This window comes from Ornithorhynchus anatinus, chromosome 4, assembly GCF_004115215.2.
Source record: "Ornithorhynchus anatinus isolate Pmale09 chromosome 4, mOrnAna1.pri.v4, whole genome shotgun sequence".
In the NCBI taxonomy this organism is placed as follows: Eukaryota; Metazoa; Chordata; class Mammalia; order Monotremata; family Ornithorhynchidae; genus Ornithorhynchus; species Ornithorhynchus anatinus.
The window spans coordinates 59675896-59689493 of NC_041731.1; the positions used below are offsets into that span (position 1 = coordinate 59675896).

The 13598-nt window shown below is 46.4% G+C and overlaps 1 protein-coding gene across 4 annotated transcripts in view; it reads left to right on the top strand.

Annotated features, from left to right (window-relative positions):
* Positions 1-13598, top strand: part of CPQ (carboxypeptidase Q) — a 419427-nt gene that overhangs the window by 102122 nt on the left and 303707 nt on the right. For all 4 annotated transcript variants that reach the window (XM_029063858.2, XM_039911817.1, XM_029063857.2 and 1 more), the window contains exon 3: positions 7111-7318. In XM_029063858.2, coding sequence (XP_028919691.1) covers positions 7111-7318 — 208 coding nt within the window. The remainder of the gene's footprint in view (positions 1-7110; positions 7319-13598) is intronic.

Below are 13598 nucleotides of genomic sequence, written 5' to 3' on the forward strand. Positions count from 1 at the left end.
CTTAACAAGTACCAACGTTATCATTATTATTAGTTAAATGCTTACAGTGTGCCAGGCACTGTACGAGACACTGGGATAGATACAAGCTAATGAGGTTGGGCACAGTCCCTACCCGTAATGCAGCGTGGCTCATGAGAAACAGCGTGGCTCAGTGGAAAGAGCCCGGGCTTGGGAGTCAGAGGTCATGAGTTTGAATCCTGGTTCTGCCACTTGTCAGCTGTGTGACTGTGGGCAAGTCACTTAACTTCTCCGTGCCTCAGTTCCCTCATCTGTCAAATGGGGATTAACTGTGAGCCTCACGGGGGACAACCTGATTCCCCTGTAACTACCCCAGCGCTTAGAACAGTGCTCGGCACATAGTAAGCGCTTAACAAATGCCAACATTATTAATGGCACTCACGGTCTTAATCCCCGTTTTACAGATGAGGTAATTGAAGCCCACAGAAGTGAATGACTTGCCAAAAGTCACCCAGCAGTCAAGTGGTCGGAGCTGGGATTAGAACCCAGGTCCTTCTGACTCCCAGCCTTGGGCTCCATCTACTATGGTTCATTCGTTCCCTGTAGCCCATTCTTTTTTTTTAATGGTATTCGATAAGCACTTATTATGTGCCAGGCACTGTTCTAAGCACTGGGGTAGATTCAAATTAATCAGGTTGGACACAGTCCATGTCCCACGTGGGGCTCAGTTGTAATTCCCATTTTACAGATGAGGTAACTGAGGCACAGAGAAGTGAATAATAATGATAATCATCATAATAATGGCACTTGTTCAGCACTTGGTATGTGCCAAGCACTGTTCTAAGTGCTGCTGTAGATGCAAATTAATGAGGTTGGACAGAGTCCCTGTCCCATATGGGGCTCACTCTCTTAATCTCCATTTTCCAGATGAGGTAACTGAGGCCCAGAGAAGTGAAGTGACTTGCCCAAGGTCACTCAGCAGACATCCCGGCTCTGCCCCTTGTCAGCTGTGTGACTGTGGGCAAGTCACTTCACTTCTCTGGGCCTCAGTTCCCTCATCTGTAAAATGGGGATTAACCGTGAGCCTCACGTGGGACGACCTGATGACCCTGTATCTCCCCCAGCGCTTAGAACAGTGCTCTGCACATAGTAAGCGCTTAACAAATACCAACCTTATTACGTGGCGGAGCCGGGATTAGAACCCAGGTCCTTCTGACTCCCAGACCGTGCTCTATCCACTAAACCACACTGCAGGGTCACATAGCCAACTGGCAGAGCTGGGATTAGAACCCAGGACCTTCTAATTTAAGGATGTCAGGGAGGAGGCGAGGATGGAGGAGAAGGTGAGGATGGAGGGAAGAGGAGAAGGTTGTGGGATGGGGAGAAGGTCAGGGAGGGTGGGGAGAAGGTTGGCAGTGAAGGGAGGCTGGAGGGAATAGGAAAAATTTGGAAGGCGGAGAGGGGGTCAGGAAAAGGGCGGAGAAGTTTGGGGGGAGGGGATGACGGAAGGAAGGAGAGAAGCTGGGAGGGGAGGATGGAGGGAAGGGGAGAAGTTAGAGGCGAGGGGAGGATGGAGGGAAGGGGAGATGGGTGGTGGAGAGGTCAGAAAGGGGGCGGAGAAGATGGGGGAGGGGAAGATGGAGGAAAGGGGAGACGGTTGAGGGGAGTGGAGGGGAGACGAGGGGCCAGGACAAGCAAGGCTCAGTTGTTCGGGGCTGGAGCTGGGGGAAGACAGGACGCTCTGCCCCGCTCCACTCCATTCTTGAGAGACTCTGCCTAGAATGAAACACCAAGGGAGAGACTCACGGCGATTTCTTTGTAGGTACAGTTTGCAGTAGCCCTGTTGGTCCAGAGGGAATCTGGCTTCTAGTTCTGGTTCGGCCCATAGCCCGCTAACCTGGGCAGCCCATGCTCTTGACAGTGGGCTACACCCTCGCCCGACCACTTGCCCCTTGCAATCCTCCGGACCGTAAGCTCACTGTGGGCAGTGAGCACTGTGTCTACCAACCCCGTTATACTGTACTCTCCCGAGAGCTTAGTACGGTGTTGAGCACACAGTAAGCGCTCAGTATATATGATTGATTGGTTGACTGATTGATTTCGGCGTGTGCCCCGGAGGGAATGTGGCTAGCAGGGATGAGAATGTGAGAGGCGTTGCCCAAGGCTCAATTACCGTAATCGATTCCTCGGCCCAGGTTCTCGCGTCTGAAGCCTCGGCGCTGAGGCTCTTCCGTCATTCTAGCGATCATCAGAGGTGGGTATATTAGTTCCTTAAAATTGAGTGGAAACACCGATGCTTTCCACACCTGTGGCCCTTTACCATCTGTCATGGAAATATATTTCTCCTTGTCCTTATTCAGCTGACAGAATTTTGGTTCCTATTTACCTCCAATTTACAGGTAGTGTGGTAATGGCCCAGACTCCCGTGACTCTTTGATTCCTTCCACCAGGGAGAAGAACGAGAATGGTAATAGGAAGGTTAAAATTGAAAAATTAGCCATGAAAATGACAGATGGGGGATACAGTGGAAGCTGGTATTTTTCTGCCAGGAGCGATAGAATAGTGTGTCTTTCGTCTTGTGACCGAGAAGCAGCGTGGCTCAGTGGAAAGAGCCCGGGCTTGGGAGTCAGAGGTCACGAGTTCGAATCCCGGCTCTGCCACTTGTCAGCTGTGTGACTGTGGGCGAGTCATTTAACTTCGCTCTGCCTCAGTTACCTCATCTGTCAAATGGGGATTAACTGTGAGCCTCACGTGAGACAACCTGCTTACCCCGCATCTACCCCAGCGCTTAGAACGGTGCTCGGCACATAGCACTTAACAAATACCAACATTAGTATTATCTTAGGTGTAATCTGGTTTCTCGTCAGGATTAACGGATAAACTGTCTTTGCCCTTTTCACTGACCATGTGGGATCAACTTATCCTGGTTTTAAAACGAAGCCCTTTTTCTATCGCTACTCTAAATAGTTTGAGACGTAATGGGTGAGTGACATAGTGGCAGGAGGGGAAAGAGAGATCTTGTGCAGTTGAGCTCCTTGTTGGCAGGGATCATATCTACCAACACTGTTGTATTTTACACTCCCAAGGACCCAGAAAGTGCCCAATAAATGTCATTTATTGATTGAATTGGAAAATAGCCAATAGCTTAAACTGCCTGAAAATAAAACAAGCGAACTAGATATCTTTCCCTCATTTTATGTGGTCATCTAAAACAGGAAAAGGTGAGATTTCCGTTTTGCTTGTTTTTAAATTTTTTTTCTTGAGGACCCTAAACTTATTTGAAATGTCATTTCCTGAAGTGCCATGTCAATGGCAGGGGTTCTATAGGGATTTTCACCTTATATATTGTTGTGGAAAGCTTGGGGGAGGAGGAGGGTGATGGAAAGACAGCTGTTAGGCTGTTAGCAGCCTGGCCTCGTGGATAGAGCATGGCCTGGGATTCGGAAGGACCTGGGTTCTAATCCCAGCTCTGCCATTTGTCTGCCGTGAGACCTGGGGCAACTCACTTAATTTCTCCGTCCCTCAGTTACCTCATCTGTAAAATGGGGACTAAGATTGTGAGCCCCCTAAGGGACAAGGCGTCTAACTTGATTAGCTTGTATCTACCCTGGGGACTGGAACAGTGACTGACATATAGTACCGAATTGTACATTCCAAGAGCTTAGTACAGTGCTCTGCACATAGTAAGTGCTCAAAAAATACTACTGAATGAACATAGTAAGAGCATAACGAATATCATCGTCATCATCAACATCATCATTATGGTAGTTTTTTGCAAAATTGATGATAAGCCTTATCTGCAGGGTGCTATCCAAATGAAATGTTGGGCTCTTGAAGACTCTGCCCCATGCCATTTTTAGGGGCACTAATAGTAAGCCCCAGAGTGTACCACCCACACTCTAATGGAGAAGCAGCGTGGCTCAGTGGAAAGAGCACGGGCTTTGGAGTCAGGGCTCATGAGTTCGAATCCCAGCTCTGCCACTTGTCGGCTGTGTGACTGTGGGCGAGTCACTTCACTTCTCTGGGCCTCAGTTCCCTCATCTGTAAAATGGGGATGAAGACTGTGAGCCCCACGTGGGACAACCTGATTCCCCTATGTCTACCCCAGCGCTTAGAACAGTGCTCGGCACATAGTAAGCGCTTAACGAATGCCAACATTATTATTATTATTATTAATAATGAGATTTTCATTTTGAAGAATTGATTTATTTACCTCAATGTTTGTCTCTTCCTCCCGACTGCAAGTACCTGATGGGCAGGGAATATGTCTATTTTGTATTGTACTCTCCTAAGTACTTAATAAGTGCCCTGCACACGGTAAGCATTTAATAAGTACAATTGATTGACTGATAAACTATGGAATTCTGCTCGTTTCTCTCGGCTCAACGCAAACACGGCCACTGATTCAGGTACAAGAGTTTTCCTATTCCTGGGACTTCAGGGAGATGTTTGAATCAACAATACATTAGAAACAGCTAAAATGTATTAGCACACATTGCCCCCAGATGCAAGCGATAACCAGGAAAATTTCACAGTAAATTTCTAGGTTTTGGGGAGGTACGGCTGGATCTGAGCTCAAGTGTTTCAGCCATTTTGCTTGAGGTTAATTGAAAAAGCTGATTTTATTTACTTGGATTTGGTCTTCCCTGTCAGTATTCCATGTTTCTTGTACATTTTAAGACAAACGCTTAATATTTAATAGGAAAATGGAGTCAATAATTAATTCACCGCTGCTTATTATTACTACTATTTCTACTACTCGTACTACTACTACTAATATTATTTGTTAAGTGCTTACCGTGGAGTAAATACGAGATAACCAGGTCCCAGATGGGATTCACAGTCTAAGTAGGAGGGAGAACAGATTTGAATCCCCATTTTGAAGATAAGGAAACTGAGGCACAGAGAAGGTAAGTGATTTTTCAGGATCACGCATCAGACAGTTGGCAGAGCTGGAATTAGAACGCAGGTCCTTTGACTCCCAGGTCCAGGCTCTTTCCAGCAAGCCGTGCTGCTTCCCCATTTGATCTAAAAAAACACAAAATCAGCAGTTTATATCGAGGCCTGGGATTGAGGAAGAAAGAATTTAGGCCACTACTGAATGGACCTCGATAGCCTGCAGTTCATTTTAAAAGTATTTTCCCAAGTAATATTGAAAATAATTTTATTGCAGCTATTAAGCTTTCAGCAAAAACCCAATTCCTTAGTTGGTGGGATGAGGCAAACTGGCCAAGCATTTAATACTTTCAGCTTTTACAGCTTTTAAGAACAGCGCATTTCACATCGATTCCCGAAAAAGATTGGGCATCTATGATTTATCTTTGGTTATGCTTACACCGAGTCAAAGCAACTGGCTCTTTTTATTAAATCAGTGTTAAATCTTACGTAACGCGGTGGTTTTCCGAATGGCTTCTGGACAGGTTAGAAACACGGTTCTCCAAGCAGTAAGCAACGGTCCAGCTTCCTGGTGTGAGGAAAGATGGTTCAGCATCATTCTTCTGTTGGCGTGTTTAAGAAAACAGATTATAGGACAATTACACAATGTTTTCAAAGTGTTTTTATCTGAAGAATAATGATGTGTTTGGTGATGCACAAGTATCGAGGACTGAAAGCTGAGAAGCCTGGGAATTTTTCGTGTTCCGTAGGAGCGTTTGTAAGAAATGGGAATGAGGACAAGCTAACTTTTGGGGAGTCTTGGGAGTGGCCGCATTAACCATTTGGTACAAGTCGGTCTCATAACTGCCCTGAGTTCCAAGAGTACTGTTCCAAAACACTGTCCCTCTTTCTATGTGATGTCAGTGTGAGTTGTGTAGCAACCTCTCAAAACAAATGTGAGAAAAGATAAATATGTGCTTCATTGATCCCAGGAGAAGCGTTCCGAGATGTTTTTGCATTTCTGAATAATTCCTGTCATTCTCTTAAACCCATGACTTTTTCATTCCTGTTCCAACTCCTCTACCAATTTGTTTTTATGGTACTTGTTAAGCATTTACTATGTGCCAAGCACTATTCTAAATGCCGGGGAGCTATAAGTTAATCAGGTTGGACACAGTTCCTGTCCCACGTGGGGCTCACAGTCTAAGTAGGAGGGAGCAGGATTCTATAGTTGAGAGGAAACTGAGTCAGAGAAGTTAATTGACTTACCCAAGGTCACACAGCGAACACATGGCAGAGCCAGTAGACTCCACGTCCTCTGATTCCCAGGCCCGTGCTCTTTCCCCTAGGTCAGGCTGCTTCTCATGAGGAATTTCTTTAAAGCCTTCTTCTTCCACTTCTTCTACTCCCTTCTGTGTCACCCTGACTTGTTCCCTTTATTAATCCGCCCCTCCCAGCCCCACAACACTTATGTCCATATTTGTCACTTCTCTGTTTAAATTTATGTCTGTCTCCCTCTCTGGACTGTAAGATCTTTATGGATGGGGAATATGCCTAGTATATTGTTATATTGTACACTCCCAAGTGCTTAGTACAATGCTCTGCACGCATTAAATGCTTAAGGCCTAGTGGGTAGAACACGGGCCTGGGAGTCAGACGGACCTGGGTTCTAATCCCGGCTCTGCCACCCGTCCCGCAGCAGACCCTGGCAAAGTCACTTCTCTATGCCTCAGTTCCCTCAGCTGTAAAATGGGGATTAAGACTGTGAGCCCCATGTGGACTCTGTGCAATCCTATTTGCTTGCAGTGTTGGTATTTGTTAAGCGCTTACTATGTGCAGAGCACTGTTCTAAGCGCTGGGGTAGATACAGGGGAATCAGGTCGTCCCACGTGAGGCTCACAGTTAATCCCCATTTGACAGATGAGGGAACTGAGGCCCAGAGAAGTGAAGTGACTCGCCCACAGTCACACAGCTGACAGGTGGCAGAGCCGGGAGTCGGACCCATGACCTCTGACTCCGAAGCCCGGGCTCTTTCCACTGAGCCACGCTGTATCCATCCCGGCATTCAGTACAGTGCTTAGAACATCGTAAGCACTTAACGAATACCACAGTTATTATTATCGTTATTAAGTACGATTGACCAAGCGACCGACTACTCTTTCTTATATGGTCAATTGCATCAAAGTCGCCCACCTCTCCCGCGGACGTTCTTGTGTGTACCCAAGCAACTTGACAGTAGGAAACCAGAGGTGAAACTCCCATCGCTTTGATTTCTAGGTATTACGGCCGAAGTCCTAGTGGTGACCTCTTTCGCCGAACTGCAGAGGAGAGCGTCCGAGGCGATGGGGAAGATCGTTGTGTACAACCAGCCGTACATCAGCTACTCGGAGAGCGTGCAGTACAGAAGCCGCGGCGCCGCGGAAGCTGCCAGAGTCGGAGCTGTGGCCTCCCTCATCAGGTCGATCGCCTCCTCTTCCATCTATAGGTAAGAGGACCTCTTTGGGATCCCTCAAATTAACTGTTCTAATTTATCTCAGTTTCTCCTCGCCACATCCTAAGAAGCAGCGTGGCTTAGTGGAAAGAGCACGGGCTTGGAAGTCAGAGGATGTGGGTTCTAATCTTGGCTCTGCCACTTGTCTGCTGTGTGACCTGGAGCAAGTCACTTCACTTCTCTGGGCCTCAGTTCCCTCATCTGTAAAATGGGGATGGAGACTATGAGCTCCACGTGGGACTAAGTTTTCTAGACCGTGAGCCTGCTGTGGGCAGGGATTGCCCCTATTCCTTGCTGAATTGTACTTCCCAAACCTTAGTACAGTGCTTTGCACAGAGTAAGGGCTCAATAAATACGATCGAATGAATGAATGAATGAATGGCAACCTGATGACTTTGTATCTACCTCAGTGCTTAGAACAGTGCTTGGCACCTTCATTCATTCAATAGTTTTATTGAGCGCTTACTATGTGCAGAGCACTGTACTAAGCGCTTGGAATGTACAGTTCGGCAACAGATAGAGACGATCCCTGCCCAGTGACGGGCTCACGGTCTAATCGAGTTGTTAGAAACGTTCCCTGCCTACAACGAGCTTACAGTCTAGAGGACTCAATCTGTCAGTGGCAATGTATTGAGCCCCTACTGTGCGCGGAGCACTGCATTTCGTCGTTGGAAGAGTAGACTCAGAAAACGTGATTCCTTCCCACGAGGACAAGGGGAGACGGACAAAAAAACCTATATGGGGAAAAAAGAGAAAGGAAAATGAGGTCAGAGTCCAAAGTGCCAGTGATTGAAACGGGGAAGGAGGGGCCAGAGAGGCAGGATTCTGTTTCCTTCGATACTGGGATTGAGAGTTTTATAGACTAGACTTAGTAAGTGCTCAACAAATACCATTATTATTATCATTATTATTAACATCTCCATTTCGCTGATGAGACAACTGGGGCACAGAGAGGTTAAGTGACTTGTCCAAGACCAGCGTGACCTAGTAAAAAGGACACGAGTCTGGCAGTCAGAGGTTCTAGGTTAGAATCCCCACTCTGACACTTGTCTGTTGTGTGTCCTTTGGACAGGTCACTTAACTTCTCTGTGCCTCAGTTTCCTCAACCGTACGGGTACTCAATCCTACACCCTCCTTCTTAGGCTGTGAGCCCCATGTGGGTCAGGACCTGTGTCCAACTTGATTATCTCATATATGCTCCAGCACTTAATGCAGTTTATGGCACATAGTAAACTCTTAATAAGTACAATAATAATGATAGTCGTAATAATAATAATAGTAATGATAATGCCATCCAGCAGGCAGAGGTGCCTATTGTTCATTTTGAGTTTGAGGGTGAAAAGGGGGAGGGATTTTAACTGGGAAGTGACAGGTTTCAAGGAGCTAACAGGCTGGGAAGCCTCCCTTGGGGGGTTTTCAGTCTTGAGTGGATTCTTTTCGGGTTTGGTCAGAGATGAAGGATGTGTGAGGCTGGGAGGTCAGATTGCTCCGTGGGGCCTGTGGAGTCGGTACTTTGGGCAGCAGACCATGAGCGAAGCTGGGGCTAGAATGCAGATCTCTTCTCTCCCGGAACCATGCTGTTTCCAATAGACTACATGGCCTCCCCGAATTTCAATCAGTCAATCAAAGATACCGGTATCTACTGTGCGCAGAGCACTGTACTCAATGCTTGGATGTCTACAATAGAAGCAATGCTTATAATCCCTGCCCTCAAAGAGTTTACCAATCTGGTGCAGGGAATCAGATAATAAAATACGATATGTCACTTGCCAGGGAACCAATATTTTGAGCAGAACAGTTGGCTTTGAAGGAGGAAAAAAAATCTCCCAAATCTAATGGTCCCGCAGAAATGTATCCAAAATGTGTTTTAGATCGCCTTCCTCAGGTCTCTAGACCTCATGAATGCTTTCTTTTAGAAGCACTTCAGACATCTGTAATGCTCCCATGTATTGCGTGTAATAGAATATTTATTCACATTGGAGGGAGGACTGAATTTACACCTGTGTTTCACTGAGATTTCTGCATGGTTTTTAGAAGAGCTAGACTATTTCAATCATCACTGTAAGCTCGTTCAGTGCCGGGAACGTGTTTACCAACTCTGAATATAATCTCCCAAGTGCTCTGCACAAAGCAATCGCTTTGATTGATTGATCGATGGATCTCCAGAACCCTGATTACTGTAATCAATCAGATAAAGGTTCAAATTTTCTCTCAGGAATCCTGAAGAAGGGTTTAGGGGCAGAAGTATCCTGATCAAATTCTTCCTTGAGGGAGATTTGTTTGCCTGCTACTTCAGAGACTTACGGTCTCTTCTGCCCTGCAGAGTTTCACTGGTCTTGAGGCCCCTTCCAGTGAGTGGTTTCTACGGGAAAAATCTTGAAGACGAAAACAGCCTTTAGCTTTCGGAAGGATTATAGTTCTACTCTCAAGGAGGAAGACCGTGAGCCCCATGGGGGACAGGATCGTGTCTGATCTGATCACGTCATATCTATCCCAGTGCTTGGCACAGAGTAAGCTCTTAACAAATATCACAGTGATTACTGTTGATCCCCTGTCGCTTGGAGACAGCGAACACCAGACACCGTCGGATTCCTATGAGCGGTAGTTTACTGATTTTACCGCGTCCCACTCTTTCCAATCTATGTCGGGATGTCACCTTATTCTCGCTCCACACAGGGATTTTCTACGGTGACCAAGGCTGCTCGGATACCCTGCTCTTTATACGATACCCTCTCATACCCTTTCAACCTTTCCTGAAAGCACCGGTTGTCATCAGCCCTGTCACTGTCATCCTGACCCCTTCTCTTGCATCCTTCCTTAGGACATGGTTTGTATGTTGGGCCGTGTTCTGTGTCCAGCTGGGGTCATGACATGTGGAGAGACCTACTGGCGACCTATGTCCTAGTTCTCGTAGATGTGGCTTAGTGGATAGGGAACGGATCCGGGAGTCCCCTTGACTCTATTTATCGCCATCGTTCTCGTCCGTCCGTCTCCCCCGATTAGACCGTAAGCCCGTCAAACGGCAGGGACCGTCTCTATCTGTTGCCGACTTGTTCATTCCAAGCGCTTAGTACAGTGCTCTGCACCTAGTAAGCGCTCGATAAATACTATTGAATGAATGAATGAGTCAGAAGGACCTGGGTCCTAATCCCAGCTCCGCCGCTTATCTATACTGTGTAACCTCAGGCAACTCAACTTCTCTGGGCCTCGGTTACCTCATCTGTAAAATGGGGATTAAGACTGTGAGCCCCATGTGGGAAATGGACTCTATCTAACCTGATTAGCTTGTGTCTACCCCAGTGCTTAATACAGTGCCTGGCATATAGTGAGCGCTGAACAAATACCATAAAAACCCCCAAACTGCTCCTCATGTGACACCTTTATATTTCCACTTTATTCCCTCTCTACTCCTCCACACATGCTGTTTGTTTCCCACTGAAGCCTCACTCCCTAATTTTGTTTTGCTGCCATAAATCTATCAATCCCTCTTCTCCCTATCTTCCATCCTCACTGTTAATCCTTTCATGTCTCTCAACGTTCTTTTCTCCCTTGCCAACAATTATTAAAGGTAAGACTCTGGGAAAACCTGCTCGCCATTCAAATCTAACAGACGGGCTTCTCCTCCATATCTATTCTCCCATTAGTGCCGCAGCACTTAGTCATCCACAGCCACCTGGAGTTTTGTGTATATTGATGAACACACTCTAATATTCAAGCATCTTGACTCCTCTCTGTCATTCAACCCACATAGTCAATCCATCGCTCAATCCCGTTGGTCCCCCCTGCACAACATAGCTAAAATCCTCCCCTTCCTCTCCACAGTGCCTGGCACATAGTAAGCGCTTAACAAATACCATTGTTGTTATTATTATGATCCCAACGGCTACCATGTTACTACAATCGCTCATCCTCTCCTGCCTGGATTACTGCATCAGTCTCCTTGCTGACCTACCAGCCTCCTGTCTCTCCCTACTCCTGTCCATAATTCACTCTGCTGCCCGGCTCATTTTTCTACAGAAATGCTCCGGACATGTCATCCCGCTCCTCAAAAATCTCCAGTGGTTGCTCATCCACCTCTGCACCGAACAAAAACTCCAAACCATTGACTATAAAGCACTCCACCTCCTTGTCCCCTCCTACCTCATTTTGCTTCTCTCCTTCAACGCAGCCCACGCGCTTTGCTCTTCTAGTGCTAACCTTCTCACTGTGCCTCCATCTCGCCTGTCTCGCCACCAACCCCTAGTCCCCGTCCTTCCTCTGGCCTAGAATACCCTCCCTCTTCAAACCCGCCAGGCAATTACTCTCCCCCCGTTTAAAGCCTTATTGAAGGCACATCTCCTCCAAGAGGCCTTCCCTGACTGAGCCCCACCCTTCCTCATCTCCCATTCCCTTCTGCATTGCCGTGAGTTGCTCCTTTTGTTCTTCCCCCCTCCCAGCCCCACAGCACTTATTTGTATATCTGTCATTTTATTTATTTGTACTGATGTCTCTGTCCCCCGCTTCAGACCGTGAGCTCATTGTGGGTAGGAATTATCATTATTTATTGTTGTACTGTTCTTTCCCAAGTGCTTAGTACAGTGCTCTGCACAAAGGACATGCTCAATAAATACGATTGAATGAATGAATTCACCGATTCATATTTCCATTACGTTTTTCCTCCTATCTGTAAATTACTTTGTGGCTGTTCTCTTCCTGAGGGCAGAGATTGTGCTTTTACTTCTATTCTAGTCTCCACTTGTCTGCTGTGTGACCCTGGGCAAGTCACTTCACTTCTCTGTGCCTCAGTTACCTCATCTGTAAAATGGGGATTAAGACTGTGAGCCTCATGTGGGACAATCTGATTACCCTGTATCTACCCCAGCGCTTAGAACAGTGCTCTGCACATAGTAAGCGCTTAACAAATACCAGCATTATTAAACACATAACACAGTGCTCTACACGTAGGTGTTCAATAAATGCTTTTGTTTTCTTGAAAAACTCAGAGCCAAAAACCACCTAGAGGTGCAGGGTCAAGTTTCCTGCCTGTATTTAAAATTCAAGAAGTACCGTTTCAACTTTAGAGGTAAGCTTGAAGAAGGAAGATTTGTTCAACAATATAAATTGGACCAAATTGAATCTTGAGCCTAGTTTAATGACAGAACAAGCAATCAATCAATAGTTCCAATACCTACGATGAATGTTAAGGAGGGTTTACTCTGCTTAATCTGTGTAAAAGAGTTTACTCTGCTTAATCTGTGTAAATTATAAACGAGGGCAGGCACAGTCATTTCTCCACGTAAGGCTCACAGTCTAAGTAGGTGGGAGAACAGGTATTTAACCCCTTTTGTTTGTAGATGAGGAGACAAGCACAGAGAAGTTGAATAGCTTTCCCAAGGTCACGCAGCAGGCAAGTGATAGAGCCAGAAATAAACCTGGGGTTCTTTGACTCCCAGAGCCCGTGACATTTCTGTTGCACCATGCTGATCCCCAAGTGCTTGGTGGAATACAGTGGAGCTATTAATAATGTTGGCATTTGTTAAGCGCTTACTATGTGCCGAGCACTGTTCTAAGCGCTGGAGTAGATACAGGGTAATCAGGTTGTCCCATGTGAGGCTCACAGACTTAATCCCCATTTTACAGATGAGATAACTGAAGCACAGAGAAGTCAAGTGAATTGCCCAAAGTCACACAGCTGACGGGTGGCGGAGCCGGGATTAGAACCCATGACCTCTGACTCCTAAGCCCGTGCTCTTTCCACTGAGTCACGCTGCTTCTATTAGATATGACCCCTGACTCAAGGAGCTTCCAGTCTAGTAGGGAGGTACACCGTGACCACTCAACAACTGGTGAATGAAGAAGCTGAGAGTCCATCCATATAAGACATGGTTCCTAATCCCAGCTGCACCACTTGTCTGCTGTGTGACCTCGGGCAAGTCACTACCTTCTCTGGGCCTCAGTTAGCTCACCTGTAAAATGAGGATAAAGAGTGTGAACCCCATGGGGAACAGGGACTGTGTCCAATCTGCTTAACCTGTATCTTTCCCAGTGCTTAGAACAGTGCTTGGCACCTAGTAAGTGCTTAATAAATGCCATTATTATTATTATTATTATTACTATTATCATGTCTGCCCCACTGCTGTTCATGTTGGAATTACAGCTATTTGACCTTAAGCCACATCCTGCTTCCCTCCAAAATGAAATGAATGTGAGAGTTAGAGTCCTGTCTCTAGAAGCCCGTTTGAATAAGAAGTGACTGAAAATATGAGAAAAAATAACTAGACATTTTATTGTCCCG